The sequence below is a fragment of the Lactuca saligna genome, chromosome 4 (genome assembly GCF_052625555.1).
Source record: "Lactuca saligna cultivar CGN05327 chromosome 4, ASM5262555v1, whole genome shotgun sequence".
NCBI lineage: Eukaryota > Viridiplantae > Streptophyta > Magnoliopsida > Asterales > Asteraceae > Lactuca > Lactuca saligna.
Window position 1 is genome coordinate 128,264,123 of NC_136420.1, and position 22,514 is coordinate 128,286,636.

The window sequence follows — 22,514 nt, forward strand, 5'->3', positions numbered from 1 at the left end:
GTCAGAGATAGAGATAGAGATAGAGTCTCCTAACTATTCCTATAATAGTTACTAGTGTATCTAGTCTATGAACTGGTCGATGGAAACCTTTATGATTATACACGTATACATGATATATAACTAATGTTTAAACGACCTTCGGACGGATGCCCGATACCCACCAGACCACATCCCAACGAGGAAAAGGAAATAGGGCGAACTAACCTTCCTAAGTCTTTTAAACATTATTTATATAATTATACAAATATAGGCATGCAATTAACGAAATAAATACATAGATGCAACTTTAGTAACCTTTATACTTAATAAATCTACGACTTGATGTCATTATGTAAAACAAGCTTTGAAAAGGGTTTTTATAAAACAGTTTTAGTGAAGAAAAACTTTTAACAAGTCATTACACTGGATGTCTCTTTTGCAAACACACTTTGGAAAACTTTGGATAATATTTAATGATCTAAAAGAGATATTCATACTTTAACAAGATTTGAAAATATGATTTGAGAATCTTGATTTGATTAAAAAAAGAAAGTTAACATGCAAAAGTCTAGTTTGCTATACAATTATTAATCACATGCGATTTATGTAATAACTGTACAGTTCAACTTGTATTCCCCCCCCCCCCCCCCCTTATAAAAGCAGTTAAAATCATTTAAAAGGTTAATTCAAGGGTATGAACTCACCTGTTGTAAGTGGATCGGATGGAGGTTTCGGTTAGGTGCTCGGTGTCAAGTAAAGACTTGAACACGCTTAGTGAGCTATTAACATATGATAACATATGTTTACATACAATTAGTAATTATAATACTAATTAAAAATGTATAAGCATCCTAGTGTGCGGAAAACACTTTGTTCGAGTGCTAGGAGGCTATTGGGTTGCAATAGGGGTGTGTATGGCCTAGTTAGGGAGTTTACTCTTCAAGAGTAAACTCTTTATGGATTTTTCAGCCCTAAGACCATATCCCCATGAGTTTACAGCCGTAAACTCATGGGTGATGTATTTTTGGATGCTAAAAGGTCTTATATCACTTGTAGGGTTAGGCTAGGTTCACTTTTAGGGCTTTAGAAGGGTTTAAGGCTCCAAATAGACCATTTAAGGGAGTTCACGACTGTAAACATAGAGTTTACGGTCGTAAACTCTCACTTGGTCATTCCCTTCCTGAATTAAGGTCTTAAATGCAAGAATATAGGGTTCTATGCATTATTCCAAGCCATATGGGGGTGTTAGGGCATCATTTGGCCATCTTAAGGGAGTTTACGGCCCATGGACCAATCCTTGGGGGGGGGGGGGGGGTTTACGGTCGTAAACTCCTAGGTCCTTGGTTTCTTTGATGTTTTAAGCCCCTACTTCATTTGTGGTTGGTTCTAGACATTTACCCAAGCCTTAGGAGGTGCTTATGGGCAAATTTAACACCTTAAATGGTGTTCACGACCCATGAAGAGGGTTTTACGGTCCAAGAGTGTTCTTGGGCCGTAAACTCATGTTTACTCTCCATATGATAAGGTTTTGGTGTTCTAAGCTCGTATGTGCAAGTCCACAAGTCGTATCTAAGCCCTAGGAGTGTTTTAGAAAGGTTTTGGGGCTTCAAAACCCCACTTATAGGTGTTTGCAGTCCAAGAGTGTTCTTGGGCCATAAACACATTATTTCGCCACTTTTGGATGTCTTAAACACGAATTTGCATGTTAAATGAGCTAAACAACAAGTTAGGGTAGATCGCTTACTAGTTTGGGGCTTGAAAGGGGTGTTTTTGGGTCAAAATCGGCTTTGTAGAGAGAGAAAGTAGAGAGATGGTGGAAAAGCTTCAAATGGAGTCCACTCACCTTTATATAGGGGTTGAGTTTGTGGCTCAGTGTAAATTTACCTGATACTGGCGTTAAACGGGGTTTTTGGTCGCACCTGATTAAATGGTCGTAATTTGACTTGGTTGAAACTAAAACTTTTCAAAGGAATATTGAGGGTGTTTCTAATTTGTTTCAACCCTTATGAAGTCATAATAAAGTCCAATTTAATTAACCTAATCCAAAAGGTTAACGAACAATTTAATAAAGCGGGTTTTATTAACGGAATCAGGGTTAAAATGATGGGATAAATTTCGGGTTGTCACAAAATCCTTAATGGGTTGAGTAAGAAACACTTAACCCTAATCATCATTTCATGTGGAAACCCTAATTTCACTTGGGCTTTAAGTTGGGCCTCTCTATTGGGATTTGGTGATTGGACTATTGATGGGCTTTCCAAGAACAAGTAAATAGATTAAAATGATTATATGGGTTTTAGGATAAGGCCTATGTGAGAGACTTGGGCCCAATTTGGATAATTAGGCTATAAATGCACCATAATTAGACCTTTATGATTACGTGATATTAGGCCATAGGAATACCAGGGGTTTTGACTAGAATAATTGGATGGGCCTTAAGGAAAAACCATGTAGAGGTATGGGCCTAATTTGGAAAATTGGGCCATATGTTGGGCCTTGGACCATTACTTGACTATTGGGCCTTTGGAGTGTGAGTTGGAACTTGGGATTAGAACCTAATTATTAATTGGGTATTGTTTGATGTTGGCAGTTCAGGAATCTGTCAACCAGCAACTGGAGTTTCATCTGCGGGACTTCAGCAGTGCCAAGTGAGTTATCCTCACTATACTAAGGGGTCTAAGGCACCAAGGTCAACCCATTGGATTTGATATCCTAGTTGTTTGATGATGTCTTAAGCATTGGGAAGGCATACCACACTCATACTGAGGACTCATTAGCATGCCAGGTACAAGCTGAGGATCAAGTGGTATGTCAGCCTCGTATTGAGGGTAGATTAGTTATGTTTCAGTCTTAGGACTGCAGGAGGCAAGCCAGTCATAAGATATGGGCGCGGAAGCAAACCAGACTTATACTGTGGGCTCGGAGACAGGCCAGATGTGAGCTGTAGGCCCGAAAGGCAAGCCAGACTCACACTATGAGCCCAAGGGGTAATTGAGTCTGTAGAGCTGTGGACCCATTACATGCTGTTATTATGTGTATTGTTGTTATGTATAAGTATTTTGGGGGAACTCACTAAGCTTTGGGCTTACAGTTTCAGTTTTGGTTTTAGGTACCTCAGATGACCGCGGGAAGGCAAAGGCGTGATCGTACAACTCCTCATATTTTATGACTATGTTTAGGAGACGATGATATTAAACTATTTTGAAAACATTTTGTAATAACTAATGGAATGTGAATGTTTGAAAAAAGTTTTAAACTGGCTTGATTTTTATGGGTGTTACATACGTACACTAGGTGTGTGTGTTTTGTGTCTCACTTCTCTTTTCTCTCCCTATTAGTAACACAATAGATGGAATGTGCAAGATGAAAGGGGTGGTTACCAAAGGTCTGATTCTTTTTGTTTAGGGAGAGGTCAACCATTGATCTCATCACTGACTTTGATTGGTGGTTAGTGTGACATCCCCAAAATCTCGGCCAGAAAAGACCGATTTTCATTTATGCTTTTAAAATAAATTCAGAGTAAATCCTTTTGATTTGAAAGAGTTGCGGAATTTGTTCCCAAAAACAAAACATGATAAAACAATGTTTACCAAAGCATTTCATAAAAGAAATGTATTTTTCATTATATAATCAAAACTCGGGGTGTCATGTTCCGATATAGACCAACAAGCATAAACGATAACATTACAAGTCATTCAACAAATATTTACATATACAGACTTGTAAACAAAACAACTTGATGGTTCATCCATCTTACGCCCTTGCGCCACTTCCTGTAATACAAATAAAACTGAGTGGGTCAGGCTTGGGAGCCTGGTGAGCATATAGGGTTTTCAACCCACAATAAATAATTAAATTAATTATTATGAACCAACAATAACCCAGTTACCCATTCCCGTTATTCTCACTTTACGTCCCTAAAATAACTAACACAAGGGACCTAATCTAAGAATATTTTCATCGGGGTGACAACACATGCTGCGGGGGTTCCTCAGAAATATAAGTCAAATAAGGCAACCATGAGGGGGATGGAATACAACGAATGAACACCCAAGTTCATTAACACCTACAGGTTATGAGCCTGATAGCGTTCCACACGACTGTCTAGAAAAGTCCGTGGTCGTCATCTAAATTCCGCTAGATGACTGGATCAAAACAACAACGAGGCCTCTCATCTGTTTATTACACACCAACTATCTACCCATGTTCTACCCAACATATTAGTAGATAAAAACATACATTTTTATACATATTTTCAAAATTTGTATAGCATGCTTGATCAATACATTTTCCATATAACAGATGAGGCACACACACATAACACGTATTTCATATAGAAATAATCATATCTGTAAGATAGAAGAAAGTGAATATACATTCACACACATAACAACAAAATATACGCATAACACGTATCTCGTATAAAATACTTCATAATTATACGTTAGGAGAAAGTAACAATGCATTCACACGTATAAACAACAACATACTTAATACACTCAAACCATACTTGTATTATTATTGCGTTTATGAAAGGTAGTATACACTCACTTGATCAGAAGATGATCGGACAGCACTACGGCTTGCAGAAGTCGTAATCCTCAGCAGATCTGGAAGATCTCTACGAAAATCGAACTTCTCACGGGCAGAGCTTCGGCTCGGAAACCGCACTTCTCGGGATCTTCGGGATCTCGGGACTTGCTTCGGGACTCGGGAATATTACCGGGGCTTCAGGGTGGCTTCGGGGGTAAAAACGCAGAGCTTCGGCACAAAGACAAGAGGAAATTAGCAATTAAACCCGAACCCCTCGCATCCTATTTATAGGAGGCTGGAACCTCCTCGTACGCGGGGCGTACGCCTGTACGCGGGGCGTACAGGGCTCCGAAATCGTCACTGCATGCGTCATCCGAAGTGTCGACACTTCTTTCTGTACGCGGGGCGTACTCGAGTATGCTGGGCGTACTCCGGATGAGTCCGGTGACTCATCTTCGGATAAGGCCGGTATTTAATAATTAAATTTAATTATTAATTATTTAATAAACTTCAAAAATTCATATCTCCTTCATACGCACTCCGTTTTCGACGTTCTTTATATCCACGCGAAGGTGAGACTACGCTCTACAACTTTCGTTTAGACTCCGTCAGCTAATTTTTAATTTATTTTTATTATTTATTTTTAATAGGCCGGGAGAGAAAACTTCGTTATAAATTCATAACTTCTTCGTTTGACGTCCGTTCTTGCCTAACTTTTTATCGCTTTGATACTAACAACGAGGTCTTCGATTCTCGTTTAGATCACTAAGGCTAAATATCGCTCTAACGTAAATTTCACTTTTTACGTTATTCAGCGGTGCCGGTTCTGTCGCGAAACCTCGACAGGTCATAACTTCCTCGTTATAACTCGGATTTCGGCATTCTTTATATCTTCGGAAACCTTGTTTCAACTACTACAACATTATCTAAAGATATCAAGTTTATTTTACACTTAAATATTGATGCTTATTTTTAATCTTAATTAAACAAACCAAATAATTAAGCAATTAAGCACAAAACACATAATACTTAAATAATACACTTCTATTATTTCAAAACGGGTTACAAAGGTTAACCTAGACCATTACATTGCTAAAAATGGCAAGCCCAGAAACACAGGCGTTACAATTCTCCCCACCTTTGAATGATTCCGTCCTCGGAATCACACCTCAACAAACAAATGCGGATAGCGACCCATCATGTCACTCTCCGTCTCCCAGGTGAGATTCGGCCCATTCGTGTGTTTCCATCGGACAAGCACTAACTCGACCATCTTGCGTCGCAACTTCTTAGTCTTTCGGTCAACAATTGCCTCTGGTTCTTCAATCAACCTTTTGTTCTCATCGATTCTCAACTCCGAAAGTGGAATCATGTCGGGAACTTCCCCCGTGAACTTTCGCAAATAACACACATGAAAAGTGTTATGAATTCCATTCAGTTCTTCTGGTAGTTCGAGCTTGTAAGCTTGGTTCCCAATCCTTCGACGAACTTTAAACGGTCCAATAAACCTTGGACTCAATTTGCCCCTTTTAACAAATCTTATAAGTCCCTTCCACGACGAGACTTTAAGTAAAACCGAATCCCCAACTTCAAAAGTCATCGGTCTTCGCTTTTTGTCAGCATAGCTCTTTTGACGATCCTGAGCCGCTAACATTCTTTCCCTAATTATTTTCAACTTTTCAGCAGTTTGATGAACCATCTCCGGTCCCATAAACTGTTTTTCCCCAGCCTCAAGCCAACAAGACGGCGTACGACACTTTTGTCCATACAAAGCTTGGTAAGGTGCCATCTTAATGCTCGAGTGAAAACTATTGTTATAGGAAAATTCTACCAATGGTAATTGTTCATCCCAATTACCTAGGAATTCCAAGGTACATGCTCTCAGCATATCTTCAAGTGTTTGTATCGTTCTTTCACTCTGACCATCAGTCTGCGGATGGTAAGCTGTACTTTAACATAACTTGGTACCCATTTCCTCTTGTAGACATTTCCAAAACCTTGAGGTGAAACGACTATCACGATCCGACACAATTGTTAGCGGAACACCGTGAAGTCTCACAATTTCCTTCACATAAGAATTCACAAGCTTTTCCATAGACCATTTCTCCCTGGCTGCTATGAAATGCGCACTCTTAGTGAATCGATCAACGACCACCCAAATCATGTCGTGACCATTCTTTGTTCTGGGTAGTTTAGTGACAAAATCCATAGCAATGTCTTCCCACTTACCCATAGGCACAGGCAATGGTTCTAAACTCCCGTACGGTTTTTGATGTTGTGTTTTGACTCTCGCACAAGTCACACACTCGGCCACATACTTTGCAACATCCAGCTTCATCGTCGGCCACCAGTAGTAGGGTTTTAGGTCACTATACATTTTAGTGCTACCGGGATGAATCGAGTACATGGTCTTGTGAGCTTCTTCCATCAGAAGATCTCTGACTCCTCCTGTCTTAGGTATCTAAATCCGATCTTGGAATACCTTCAGTCCATGACCGTTGGTACCAAACACCAACGTTTTGCCCAAACGTTCCTCCTTCCGGTCATTCTTCTCAGAAGCTTCATTTTGAGCTTTCTTTATACTTTCTAAAATAGTCGAGACAACTTCGATTCTCAACGCTCTTGGCCTTTTCCTTTCAAGATTGACTTTCCGACTGAGAGCATCAGCAACAACATTAGCTTTACCGAGATGGTAAAGTATCTCACAGCCGTAGTCCTTGAGTAATTCCAGCCAGCGTTGTTGCCTCATATTTAACTCTTTCTAATTAAAGAGATATTGGGGACTCTTATGATCAGTGAAAAGTTTTCACTTTGTGCCATAGAGGTAATGCCTCCATATTTTCAGAGCGAAAACTACCGCTGCCAACTCCAAATCATGAGTCGGGTAGTTCTTTTCATGCTCTTTCAGTTGTCGAGACGCATATGCTATCACCTTTTCTCTTTGGGTCAAAACACAACCCAATCCAACACCAGACGCATCGCTATAAACAGCGAAGTCTTCAACTCCATCGGGTAGAGAAAGTATCGGTGCCTCGCATAGCTTCTTCTTTAGCTTCTCGAATGCTTCTTTATGCTTCTCACTCCAAGCATAAGTAGCTCCTTTTTGGGTCAAAGCTGTCAACGGAGTAGCGATCGAAGAAAAGCCTTGGATAAACCTGCGGTAATATCCGGCTAATCCTAAAAAGCTTCGGATCTCCGTGGGACTTTTCGGTTGTTCCCACTTCATTACAGCTTCAATCTTTGCTGGATCAACCATTATCCGTTCTTGGTTGACCACATGACCCAAGAATTGGACTTCACGAATCCAAAAATCACATTTGGAGAACTTAGCATACAACTTCTCCTTCTTCAAGACTTCTAACACTTTTCTCAAGTGTCTGCCATGCTCCTCCTGCCTTTTTGAGTAAATCAGAATGTCGTCGATGAACACTATCACGGATTTATCAAGGAACGGATTACAAACCCTATTCATTAAATCCATGAATGCTGTCGGAGCATTGGTTAGTCCAAACGACATAACCAAGAACTCTTAGTGTCCATATCTAGTTCTGAATGCAGTCTTCTCTATATCCTGCTCTCTTACTTTCAGCTGATGATATCCTGACCTAAGATCGATCTTCGAGAAATAGCTCGAACCTTGCAATTGATCAAATAGTTCATCAATCCTCAGCAACGGATATCTATTCTTTATTGTTGCCTTGTTCAGCTCTCTGTAATCAATGCACATTCTCATACTTCCATCTTTCTTATTCACGAATAACACCGGAGCTCCCCAGGGTGATGAACTAGGTCTAATGAAACCTTTTTCCAACAACTCCTGAAGTTGCATCATCAGCTCCTTCATCTCCGTCGGTGCTAATCGATAAGGTGCTTTTGCTATTGGTGTGGTTCCTGGTAACAAGTCTATTCTGAACTCTACTTGTCTATCAGGTGGTAATCCAGGAAGATCTTCGGGAAATACTTCCGGATAATCACACACCACAGGAATACTCTGCATCACCTTCTTCTCCTTCTTAGCATCAAGTACGAATGCTAAATATGATGTACATCCCTTGGTCAAACACTTTATGGCTTTCATTAAAGAAATGATTCCAAAATTTACTCGGCGTTTATCACCGTACACCATAAACGATTCCTTCCCTGGCGGGTTTACCTTCACTATCTTCTTCTTGCATAATATCTCGGCATCATTGGCACTAAGCCAATCCATTCCCAATACGATGTCGAAACCATTAAGTTCGATAGGCAATAATTCCTCGCAGAACTTATTCCCATTCAAGTCGATTAAGATGTTTTTCATGCGATAGCTAACAGGTACAAACTTGCCACTAGCAACTTCGACTAATAAAGCATTATCTAGTCTATCAACAGGCAAAGCTAGTTTTCTACCAAATTCATGCGATATAAAGGAGTAGTTGGCTCCAGAATCAAATAAAATTTGGGCAGACAATGTGTTTACGAGAAAGGTACCTGAAGCGACATCAGCTTCATCTTTAGCAGCTTCCAGTGTCATCTGGAATGCTCTCGCCTTCGGCTTTGGTGGAATGTTGGGCTTAGCTGCCTCCTTCTTCTTCGGACAGTCTTTCAAAATGTGCCCCTCTTCATACAACCAAAACACATCCTTTTGTTGTCCGGACATTCATTGGCAAAATGTCCAACCTTTCCACACTTGTAGCAAGTTACACCCTCGCTACATTTCCCGAAGTGCTTTTTCTTACACTTATCACACCACTTCGCTTCCCCTCCTTTTCCCCCACCAAACCTTTTCGAATTAGATTTCGAAAATTTGCTTTTCTTACCGGAACCGGATGTTCCCTCAAACTTCCTCTTCTCACTAATCTCAACCTTGTTGGTGGTTCTCCCTTTTATCATGTTCTCAACAGACTTGGCAGCCCAGATAGCTGCCTCTAAAGTATGTGTCTGACGTACTGGCACCTCGTACTCCCATGGGAGTCCCTTCGCATACCGGTCCACCTTTGTCAGCTCGTCTGGAACGATACGCAAGGAAAACTCCATCTTATCGGTGAAGTTATTGGTGTATTCATCAACTGACATGCTGCCTTTTGTTAGTGTCAGAAACTTGTTCGCTAGCTCCAATAGATTTTAAGCCGAGCAGGACTTGCGTTTGAACTGCACCAAGAATTCTGCCCATGACAATTGTAGTGGCTCATTTGGGCTTAAAGTCTTCCCTAGAGTGTTCCACCAACGAACGGCTCCACCTCGGAATTGATGTACTGCATAGATAGTCTGCAACTTGCCTCTGCAGCCACAAGTCATGAAGGCTAACTCCATTTCAGAGATCCAATCCATCACTCCTATCGGATCCTCCTTTCCATTGAAGGTCGATGGTTTGCAAGTTAGAAAGTCCTTGTACTTGCATCCCATTCCATCATTTCTTCCATCATGGTTGTCTCGTCTAACTATCGGTGGGTTGGCTTGACCAACCGATCCACTAAAGTTTCCACCTTCCGAGTGCCCTTCATTTAATTCAGGCTCTTCCACACGAATTGACAGTTCTTCACGATTCTGTTGAAGCAACCGTCTAGTTTCATCCATCTGACGATCCAACATTGTTTGAATCATCATTTGTACACCAGCCATTGTTATTGGCTCGGGTGCTGCTGCTACGACAGGTCTTTGCTCAATCACTGGTGGTTGATTCCTGTTTTCATCAGCATTTCCAACTCCACTTCTTGTTCTCACCATTTTTGATCTATACACCGAATAATGTGAAATTAGATCCTTATTCACGATAGATATTCAAATCATCCTTATCACTCTGAAACGTTTACATGCAAGTTCTAATATCGTAGACGTACGCTTAGAATCCTACACACATAAAGTTTCTAGATCCGGTCGGCAACAGACCATAGATCTGAACAAATAATATCATATATGGCAACATATAACATTTAGCACATAAAGCATTTTAGGCAACTTTCCTAAAATAAACTAGTGCTCGTGTCTAAAATGTAACAGACACACATCTCAAAATTCCACTTAGCATTCTAAGTTTAAGTCTAGAAATCCTACAAATTCCTAGTTCGCTTAAACTAATGCTCTGATACCAACTGTGACATCCCCAAAATCTCGGCCAGAAAAGACCGATTTTCATTTATGCTTTTAAAATAAATTCAGAGTAAATCCTTTTGATTTGAAAGAGTTGCGGAATTTGTTCCCAAAAACAAAACATGATAAAACAATGTTTACCAAAGCATTTCTAAAAGAAATGTATTTTTCATTATATAATCAAAACTCGGGGTGTCATGTTCCGATATAGACCAACAAGCATAAACGATAACATTACAAGTCATTCAACAAATATTTACATATACAGACTTGTAAACAAAACAACTTGATGGTTCATCCATCTTACGCCCTTGCGCCACTTCCTGTAATACAAATAAAACTGAGTGGGTCAGGCTTGGGAGCCTGGTGAGCATATAGGGTTTTCAACCCACAATAAATAATTAAATTAATTATTATCAACCAACAATAACCCAGTTACCCATTCCCGTTATTCTCACTTTACATCCCTAAAATAACTAACACAAGGGACCTAATTTAAGAATATTTTCATCGGGGTGACAACACATGCTGCGGGGGTTCCTCAGCAATATAAGTCAAATAAGGCAACCATGAGGGGGATGGAATACAGCGAATGAACACCCAAGTTCATTAACACCTACAAGTTATGAGCCTGATAGCGTTCCACAGGACTATCTAGAAAAGTCCGTGGTCATCATCTAAATTTTGCTAGATGACTGGATCAAAACAACAACGAGGCCTCTCATCTGTTTATTACACACCAACTATCTACCAATGTTCTACCCAACATATTAGTAGATAAAAACATACATTTTTATACATATTTTCAAAACTTGTATAGCATACTTGATCAATACATTTTCCATATAACAGATGAGGCACACACACATAACACGTATTTCATATATAAATAATCATATCTGTAAGATAGAAGAAAGTGAATATACATTCACACACATAACAACAAAATATACACATAACACGTATCTCGTATAAAATACTTCATAATTATACGTTAGGAGAAAGTAACAATGCATTCACACGTATAAACAACAATATACTTAATACACTCAAACCATACTTGTATTATTATTGCGTTTATGAAAGGTAGTATACACTCACTTGATCAGAAGATGATCGGACTGCACTACGGATTGCAGAAGTCGTAATCCTCAGGAGATCTGGAAGATCTCTACGAAAATCGAACTTCTCGCGGGCAGAGCTTCATCTCGGAAACCGCACTTCTCGGGATCTTCGGGATCTCGGGACTTGCTTCGGAACTTGGGAATATTACCGGGGCTTCGGGGTGGCTTCGGGGGTAAAAACGCAGAGCTTCGGCACAAAGACGAGAGGAAATTAGCAATTAAACCCGGACCCCTCGCATCCTATTTATAGGAGGCTAGAACCTCCTCGTACGCGGGGCGTACGCCTGTACGCGGGGCGTACAGGGCTCCGAAATCGTCACTACATGCGTCATTCGAAGTGTCGACACTTCTTGCCATATGCGAGGCGTACTCCGGATGAGTCTGGTGACTCGTCTTCGGATAAGGCCGGTATTTAATAATTAAATTTAATTATTAATTATTTAATAAACTTTGAAAATTCATATCTCCTTCATACGAACTCCATTTTCGACGTTCTTTATATCCACGCGAAGGTGAGACTACGCTCTACAACTTTCGTTTAGACTCCGTTGGCTAATTTTGACTTTATTTTTATTATTTATTTTTAATAGGCCGGGATAGAAAATTTCGTTATAAATTCATAACTTCTTCGTTTGACGTCCGTTCTTGCCTAACTTTTTATCGCTTTGATACTAACAACGAGGTCTTCAATTCTCGTTTAGATCACTAAGGCTAAATATCGCTCTAACGTAAATTTCACTTTTTACGTTATTCAGCGGTGCCGGTTCTATCGCGAAACCTCGACAGGTCATAACTTCCTCGTTATAACTCGGATTTTGGCATTCTTTATATCTTCGGAAACCTTGTTTCAACTACTTCAACATTATCTAAAGATATCAAGTTTATTTTACACTTAAATTTTGACGCTTATTTTTATTCTTAATTAATCAAACCACATAATTAAGCAATTAAACACAAAACACATAATACTCAAATAATACACTTCTATTATTTCAAAACGGGTTGCAAAGGTTAACCTAGACCATTACATTGCTAAAAATGGCAAGCCTAGAAACACAGACGTTACAGTTGGATTCTAATATATGTGAATGGTTTTGATTTGTGGTGTGATTCTGGTATATGGTGTCTGTATGAGAGAGAGAGAAAGAGAGAGAGAGAGAGCGAGAGAGAGAGAGAGAGAGAAAGAAAGAGGGAAATGGAGAGAGAGAGAGAGAGAGAGAGAGAAAGTGAGAGAGAGAGAGGGGGGAGAGAAGCATACACACTAGATTTTGATCGAAAGGTGAGGGGTGGTGCAGAAACAGGTAGGTGGTGGTGCTCTTCCTAGGGTTGATCTCCTTTATTCGAAACCCTAGATCTCAAGTGGTGCCTAGAGAATGCTAATGACTCAAGTATGAGATTGGAGGAGAGGAAATATAAGACGAGAGTGGTGTGGTAGGTGAGGATTTGATGGCTTCGGAGGTGTCTTGAAGTGTCATAGATGCCGCCGAAGTCTGGAGTCGGTTGGTGTTGGTGGTGATGATGGATAAGAGACGTACTGAAGAAGAATTGGGGGGGGGGGGGGGGGGGAGCTAATTTACTCGTTCTGTGTTAAAAGGAAATTATCATTTTTTGTATAATAATCGAATCAATAAATAATTAATAAATAACAAATGAATAGAAAATAAAATAAATAAATAAATAAATAAGGGCAAAATGGTTTTTTATGTCTTGAGGGATGAAGCTTGAAAGTTTTAAACTAACAAGGATCGGTACGGGTTAATTTTTGAAAATAATGACTGAATGTGTTTTTTGGCACTTACATGAGGGACTATTCGTGTAAATTACTCATTGATTTATTATAAATGTTTAAAAGATCAATATTTGTACCTATCCTATATTGCCATTGATAAAGGTGTCGCTGCAATTGAAATCTCTGTGAATGATAATGGGTTCATACATGTATATATAATCCAATATTTTCAGTACTTAATGTTTGCCATGACCACTTCTTCAAGGCCTACATCGAAACATGTTTATGTTTCTTCCAGTAAGGTTATTGCAGGAGGTGCAAACTTTGGTGATGAAGTGTAAGGTGTTCCGCTCCATGTCTCTCTATTCTCGAAACAAAGTAATTATGTTGTTGTTCTTCAACGACGTTAATAGCTTCACCTTGGAGTAAAGTCATTCCATCATAGATTGATCATGGCAAAAGTTCCTCAATTTCACTTGATTAAAAAAAGAAAAGAAAAAAGTAAGGATCATATTATAAAACACAAAAAATCGAACCTTCAACCACCTTCGTGATGGTTGGTGTTGCCTCACCAAGTTTTTCCAGAAAGAAAACTCATCATCGACTCAATAAAATGAGAACCCATCAAAAGAAGCAAGCAAAATCCAACCCATCAAATGAGAGGGTAAGTTGGTGAAATCGATTTGAACACAGAAACGTAAGCAAACATACCTTAATCGAAAGCGACAATGGCTAATGTTGATGCTAATCAGTCAATATCTCAAATGGAGATAGATAGGTGTTAGAGGTTACATACGGAGGAATACTTCTAGAAGTACATCGACCAACAACGAAATAGCAATCATTGTTTGCCACAAAGATCATGAGTGGTGGTAGGAAGCAATCTCGTTGGTGTTTTCTAGAGTTTGCAATCACTACAGTGTTTCCACAGTTTTCAATTGCTACGGTAGTCGATAGTTTTGTTTTCAGAGAGAGAGAGAGAGATTTTCAATCATTGCGTTTGTTGAAGAATGTTGTGCGTTATAGAGATGGAAGAGATTGATTGGAAACGGAAAAAAGGTGAAAAGTTACGTATAAACCAATGATCGGAAGCAAATTGGAAAAGATAATTGGTTGTATTATTATTATTCATAACAATGTTATGAATTAATATAATAATAATTTATTGAATATATATGAGATCCACGATGATTTAAAAAGCTCTTCGAAAAACTTTTAAAATCTTATAGTGTGGATGTGTTATTATTTAAAAAAAAAAGACAAAATTTCACGATTGGTCCCTGTGGTTTACACAATATCGCACTTTGAGGACTTTCTAGCAAAAAGTCACGCGAATGGTCCTTAAGGTTTCATTTAATTGCGCGATTGGTCCTTGACCCTAACCCCGTCATTTTTGAGCCGTTAGTGAAGGGGTAAATTTGTCTTTTCATCTTGTTGTGCATCAGAGTATATAATTTAAGTTCCGCCTTTGTATCCTTCTACTTCTTGTTCCTTGCCTCTGTTCTTCCCTCCCTACTCACATTCTATTCCAAAATTGAAAAAGATGGTGATATGCCACTGTGGAAGGCCGGCGATTTTGGTGACATCGTGGACTGACTTGAACCCAGGTCGTCGATTTTGGTCATGCTCAAGGTTAGGAGGAACATGCAGCTTTTTTGGATGGTTCGACCCTCCCATGTGCCCTATGTCAACTGTTGTGATTCCAGGGTTGTTGCGTGGAAGAAACAATCTTGAAGCAAGATTGATGATGGTGAAATGGCTACTTTGTCTGAGTTGGTTGTTTTTCATGGTGTGTTACCTTTTCAAGTAAAAAATCAAGAAGCATTTGGGGGGGGGGGGGAATCTATAACTTGGAATCTGTCTTTTGGTCCCATTAATGTTGGGACAAGAAAATGTAACAGATATAATATGTAATGTAAGTTTGATGTTTTGTTTTAATGTGATGGATATTATATTAGCAAGGAAGGAAATTGTCAATTTGATTGCATGTAAGTGTAATGTTGATTATTAAAGTGCAGTAACATAGCCAAAAAACTAATTACCAAAGTAGCATTACCATTAACCATAATGCATGTAAGTGTAATATCATGTTACAAACATAGAATACCCAAAAGACCTATCAAAAGTAGTTGTTTTGACTGACATACCATAACCAAACTTAGTAAACATGTTCTAACTTTAATTAGACATAATAGCAAAAGATTACTTAGAAATACAAACTAAGCTACAACATGTTTTCCCTTCTTTTGTCCACCCCCCCTATCCAGCTTCACTAGGACCTCCCTGCCCCTTGCAAGTCCTAGCATTGTGACCTTTGTTGTGGCATTTGCTACAAGTGACTGTCAAGTGTTTCCTACTTAACTTGGTACTTTGAGTTGGCTCATCAACTGCCTTCTTCCTTTTCTTCTTTGGCCTACCAACCTATAAACAAATTCATATGGTTACATATTAACAAGTTTATTAAATAGTTTCAAGTTAAATTAAACAAAACATGTATGACAACAAACCTGTTTGTGATGTTTGGGTGGGAGAAGGGTTGTTGGACAATCAGATCTAGGCCACATGCTCCTTCCATTTATTGGGTCAATTGTGTGTTGGTACATAACATTCCATGTACTGAGCCAGTAACATTTGCTCACCCAAGCCTCAGGATCTCCACATTCTGACCCATTCTGCATCTTATCATACATTGCAGCAATAGCATGCTGGCATGGAATACCTGTAATGTCCCATTTCCTGCAAGTGCAACTCCTCTCTTTCAAATTCACAACATACTGCTCCTTCCATAGACCAATCACTTAATATTTATCAGCTCCATTAAATAGAACCCTCATCTTACTTGCCTCTGTCTTATTGTTTTCTAAGATTGTTGTTGCAGTTGTACTTAGAGAACCTTTGCATTTGTCTAGCACCTTATGAACATTTACTATTCTCTTTGTGAGGTATTCTCTAATATATTCCAAACAAGTGATTATAGGCTTGTCCCTTGCCTCATCTAGCTTGGAGTTAAATACCTCACACAAGTTATTTGTTAAACTATCAGTCAATGCCCTTCCTATATATAAAACCAAACAATTAATTACTGAAATCAGTTATGAAATATGTTAGTGAAAAGAGTATGATACTTACCAGAGAAATGGGATCTTGCCCAGTGTTTTGCAGGAATTTTACTTAAACACTCATGTGCTTCTGGGTTAAGCTTTTTCAGTTTCTCCATAGCCCTATTAAATTTTGGTATGTTGTATACTTTTCCACAACACCATACTGCTTCCCTCAATTCATCTCCTTTGTGTTTCAATTTCATGTTGTGATACACATGTCTTAAACAGAACCTTTGCTCAGCTGATGGAAATAACTTCTCTATTGCAACCAAGATTCCCTATGAGTACAATTAAAATAAGTTAGTAAATGAAATAATAAAAAAAAAGTAAAAGTGAATAAAAAGTTAGAGGGTACCTTTTGCCGATCTGAAATGAAAGTGAAGTTAGATGAAGAATTCAAATCTAAGTCATCACCCAAGTGTTCCAAAAACCATGTCCAAGAGTTAATATTTTCAGTCTCTACAATGGCATATGCAACTGGGTAAATGCCATTGTTCGAATCAAGCCCAACTGCAGTAAGAATTTGTCCTGGAAAGGGACCCTTCAAAAACGTACCATCAAATCCAAGAAAATCCCTCAAACCTTTTTTAAATCCCTCCTTCAATGGACCTAAGCATATATATATCCGTTTGAAGATCCTTGTCTCAGAAGACACATTGGGTTCAGTTTCGACATCTATCTTCACAGTTGTTCCTGGATTCTTTGACTTCAATTCCATGGCATATTCTCTCAAAACACCGTACTGCTTTTCATAATCACCATAAACATATTGTTTTGCCATAGCTTTGGCCCGAAATACTTTCATCTTTGATATTGAAAGTGAATACCTCTGTACTAACTCCTCTTGTAAAGCACGTGTAGGGATCTTGGGGTTACTTTCAACTTGATGCAATATGTTGTTAGCTAGAAACTTAGATGAACAAGCCCTCACTGTCCTTGTTTGCAAACAAGAATGAGAATCTTCGTATGTTTTGACAGTCCAAAGTTGTTTCTCATCTGCCCTAGATATAAAAAGAACCCATGGACAAGTTGTTTTCTTTGAAAGTACTAAATTGCCCCTATCTTTATTACTGTCACCAGTCAATTCAGGAACAATACCCCTACACTTTACCCTAACTCTTGTCTTGTCATTCTTTACATAATGTAGATCCCTCCTTTCTTTTACAGAGTAGTTGGCAATAACTTCTCTTATTTTTTCCTTTTCCTTGAACGTCTGACCAATCTTAAAAGCTTTAGTGTGAACCTCACCAGATGAACAAGCAACTGGTTTTAGAATGGACCTTAACAATTTCTTCCTAGGCTCTTTTTCACTAGCAAATGACTCAAATACATCATTGTCTAAGACTTCTAAACGTTCATCTTCAATGTCTTCCTTTTCCTTAGTATTATTGTTTGTCGGATCAAGCTGGCCCAAGTCAATGTCTTCATCAAGTACACTACAGAAGTTGATCATGTTCACCTCCACATCATCTATCAAAGGTTCCTCATCAAACACTATTTTTTTTGCATCATGCTGACTATCAAAATCACTTTCATCTGCACTATCCTCACAATCATATTCATCATCTACAACTGGATCATTATTCATAACTGGCTCATCATATTGGTCATCTATGATTGGCACATCATTCATAACAGGTACATCATTCATAACTGGTTCATCATTCAAATCTGGTTCATCATTCATAACTGGTTCATCATTCAAAACTGGCTCATCAGTCATAACTGGCTCATCATCCATAACTGGCTCACTATCCTGTATCACTTGTGAAGGTCCATCAAATGTTCCATATGGCACAATGGACTGGGAGTAGTCTAATTTTTTCCTAGAAGACCCAACAACTTTTCCCTTCTTTTGGTTCCTATCTAGTTCAGGGGATACATCAGTAACCAACTCCTCAATAATAACCTTGGTGGGGGACAAAAAATAACTGTTAACCCTTGTATGCCCATGCTCTATGTAGATACTTAAAAGGTTATTTTTTTCCACATAATTTGACAATACATGCACATCCCCATCATTTCCTAGAGGTAACAGACCAAAGTCCAACTCTACTTCTGGAATAAGAAAATGATAATACAAAGTTTGCCCTTCTACGTACCCTATTTCTCGAACCATTGTATCCAACTCATGCACAGAGAATACGTCAATATCTACGAAGTCAACATAGTCTATTGTTCCATCTACGTACCTTCTCCCAGGGATTTTCGTGAATATCCCACCATGATGGATTTTCAGAGTGAAATAGTTGCTTGTTCCCTCTGAAATAAAGAATAACAAAAAAAATTTCAACAATTTGGGCATAATATCAAATCGAGAAAATCAAAGATCACTTTAGTAAGTCACTTACGGTATATCCTTTCCAAATCATAATTTGATGCTTTAGTGTGTTTGGAACGAAGTGACCATAACGTTAACACCATTATCGTTTTCAATCGACAGATGATCCTCTGCCTTGTGTTCTGTTGGAGAAGACGAAGATGAATGCGAAAGGGTAATGGGTAGCTGAGGAAGGAGGAAGATGATCTTTGTACTTAATTACAGAGTTCATGCGTATATGTGCATAATGATCAATTATTAGAGTGACTGCAAGATGAAAAGACAAATTTGCCCCTTCACTAACGGCTCAAAAATGACGGGGTTAGGGTCAAGGACCAATCGCGCAATTAAATGAAACCTTAAGGACCATTCGCGTGACTTTTTGCTAGAAAGTCCTCAAAGTGCGATATTGTGTAAACCACAAGGACCAATCGTGAAATTTTGTCAAAAAAAAAAGTGCTCATGAGCTACCATCCAAAATCCAAACTTATAAGTTTTGTTTTTGGACTTAGTGGGTCCTCATCAACAATAAAACCATGATACAAAATCAACAACATGGGGATGTAGCTCACATGGTAGAGCGCTCGCTTTGCATGCGAGAGGTACGGGGTTCGATACCCCGCATCTCCATTTTTTATTCTTTTTGCGGAATGTATGTGAAACGCAACTGGATTATACTGTTAGAGTTGTAAAGTCGGTTTGGGCCGTCGTGCTTTCATCAAGAGCCACGAAAAACTAAAGTCTAAAACAACAAACCATCTCTCTCAACTCTGGAGCTCTGAAGCCTTTACATCTTTGTTAGCATCTCCGGACAATCACAAAGGTAATCTCTCTATCTGATTCTTTTTATCATCTGTTACCCCTTTTCAAATTCCCAATGCCTGGTTTTAATTCTTGTAATCGGGAAAATATAAAGAAAACCTAATCAGTCCATCTATATAAACTTCTTATATGGGTTTTCATGCTTCTTTCTCGTTTTTCGCTTACTTAAGCGATGCGGAATTACATTTCAGTTCAGCATATGGCTTTTTGATACGTATGCGAGAAATCCTAATCATGTTTTTTTTTTTCTGCCCACCAAGTGTTTGTGTATTTGCCTCTGTCAATAACCTTAAAAAAAGAATCTAATTTCTTAGTAGCTTCTAATCAGGATGCTCTATCCAGCTCTTAATTCGTAATGTTTTCCATTTCTTCTTCAGATCGTGTGGCTCTTCTAGTATTATGTTCATTTCTAAAATTTCCAGACTTGGAGCTCAGGCGTTCAAGGGATTATCAAAAGGTTTGATCTTCGATCTTTCTGGATGCTGTATGAGTTGTCATAACCTATTTCATAGATGATTGTTAACTGTTCTGAATTCTGATTCCTTCCCCCTCCTCAAATTGCAGCCCCATTAAGAACTCCATCAAGAAGGTCAATTTTCCCTAAAGTTCAGAATGACTATTTGTTTTCCTCGGTTAGTTGCATTTATTGCTAATGCAAGAATCCCTAATTATGTATTCCTGATATAATGAAATTATGCATCACTTCTTTCAGAGTCATAAATTATTCTCCACCACACCCACTACCAATTCACAAGATGAAAATGAAGACAACAACCAAAAGTGAGTATCTGTGTTTTTCATCAAAAAATCTAACCCTAAATTTCTTCATTTATATATTTACAACCTTCCTTGATCTCTGCAGAATCTCAGTGACATTCTTTGACAAAGATGGAGAAGAACAAGAAATCAAAGTCCCAATTGGAATGTCAATGTTAGAAGCTGCCCATGAGAATGACATAGAGCTTGAAGGTTAACTAAACTCAATATATCAAACCATCTTTCATTCACAATTATTTTGCTTAAGTCACTTTCAATTTAATTAACAGGAGCATGTGAAGGATCTCTCGCTTGTTCCACCTGTCATGTCATTGTGATGGTATGCTATTATTATACCATCTACGCAAAAAGACATGAATACCCTCATCATTGAAAATAACCCTAGAAATTTACACATGTGCTGTCAATCTGTGATTGGTCAGGATGTGGAACAGTACAACAAGCTAGAAGATCCTACAGATGAGGAGAATGATATGCTGGACCTTGCTTTTGGACTAACAGAAACGTAATTTTTTTTTTTATTTTTGAATTGTTATTTTATAAGTTTCTAGAATTTTACAATGATATGAGGTTTTAAGTTGTATGTTTGTTGTAGGTCTCGACTTGGGTGTCAAGTAATTGCAAAACCTGAACTTGATGGGCTTAGGCTTGCTCTTCCTGCTGCTACAAGAAATTTTGCTGTTGATGGATATAAACCAAAACCACATTAATCATATATTTTTAGTTTATTTCGGATCATTTTTGTAGCATTTGTATGCGAGGGTGTTTGTTCGACTGATGTTAGGAGATAATTGCAGAACATGTGACATTGGCAAATTTATAGACTTGATAATTAATTGGTTGTGTTGTGGTGTTGGGTTCATAATTTTTGTTAAGTGGATTGAATTATGATTTAGGTTTTGTTTGGTGTGATGTTTATGGAATTGAATGTTTGTCTTGATGGTAAGAGTGTGGGAATTTATAAGCAAGGTTTCATGTTGAAGTGTGGATATTGTTTTTGAAACATTGTGATTTGTATTTAACATGTTGGTTGGATCGGTTAATGGTGTTGTCTAATGGTAGTGTAAAAGTTTTTAGGTATGTTTGGTAAAAATGGTCTTCAGCTAGCAGTTAAAAGTTAGAAACTTATAGCTGTTATTTTTGTTGGTGATTGACAAAAATGGTTGTATGTTATTGAAATGTGTAAAATTTCGTAAAGCATAGTTCTTAAAGGCTCTCAAAAAAACTTTTAAAATGTATAAAATTATGTAAAACATAGCTCTTGAAGGCTCTTAAATATGTTTTAAATAGTACTACAATGTTTAAATGGATCCTTTTTTTTTTTTTCTTTTTACCCCATACGATTTCTTCGATTCGATTAAAAAAATGAGATGACCCAGGCTAAACCCTTTATCCTTAAAGATTTCCAAATAAACAGCTCTAAGAGTCTACATAAGAAGAGTCCACATTCCCTTTTACTACAAGACTATTATAGTTAGGGGTGGGCATTTGGACCAGACTGGATTGGTTTTTCAAAAATTGATGGACCTTGGATTGAACCTGTTAAGGTTTACCAGGTCTAGGTCTACGCCTGGTTCCCGATTCTTGGATATAGGGTTGAGCATTTGGATTGAACAAAACCGGACCAAACCGACTCTTTGACCAGATCGGTTTTGCAGAAATTAATGAACCTTGGATCAGACTTGATGAGCCTTATCAGGTCTAAGTCCAGGTTTGGAGGTCCAAGTGTTCACCCTAAGTTATGGTATGTATACACCCTTTACAAGGGTGATTTTGAAAGTCCCAAGAGGGTTACATCAGTGAGTTTGGTACTCCAATAGTTGATACACACTAGAAGCGTGTGGATATGGGAACATATAACTATAAACCAATATTCAGCTTCTGAAAAATAGTCGTCAACCCAGCGACTATCGTATATAGTCATTGTGAATGACTTGAAATCCAAAACTCCCAAAAACTAGTAGGCATGTGATATATTGACAGAGATGTGAAGCTACACAAAAGGCTGGAATTAAGTAATCATCATATAACATTTTTTTTTATAAGTGATTATTACTCAT

The 22,514-nt window shown here is 38.4% G+C and overlaps 1 protein-coding gene and 1 non-coding gene across 2 annotated transcripts; both read left to right on the forward strand.

Moving 5' to 3' along the window:
* Positions 1 to 19,412: 19,412 nt before the first annotated feature.
* On the forward strand, positions 19,413 to 19,485 carry TRNAA-UGC (transfer RNA alanine (anticodon UGC)). The gene has a single exon. It is a non-coding gene; the product is annotated as a tRNA-Ala (tRNA).
* Positions 19,486 to 19,526: 41 nt separating this feature from the next.
* Positions 19,527 to 21,319, forward strand: LOC145038806 (uncharacterized). Its single transcript, XM_078987048.1, has 8 exons — positions 19,527 to 19,678; positions 20,055 to 20,134; positions 20,242 to 20,309; positions 20,390 to 20,457; positions 20,540 to 20,646; positions 20,724 to 20,773; positions 20,877 to 20,959; positions 21,050 to 21,319. Exons 2-8 carry the CDS (start codon positions 20,077 to 20,079, stop codon positions 21,162 to 21,164), a joined length of 549 nt encoding a protein of 182 aa, XP_078843174.1. The 5' UTR covers positions 19,527 to 19,678; positions 20,055 to 20,076; the 3' UTR covers positions 21,165 to 21,319.
* Positions 21,320 to 22,514: the final 1,195 nt, after the last annotated feature.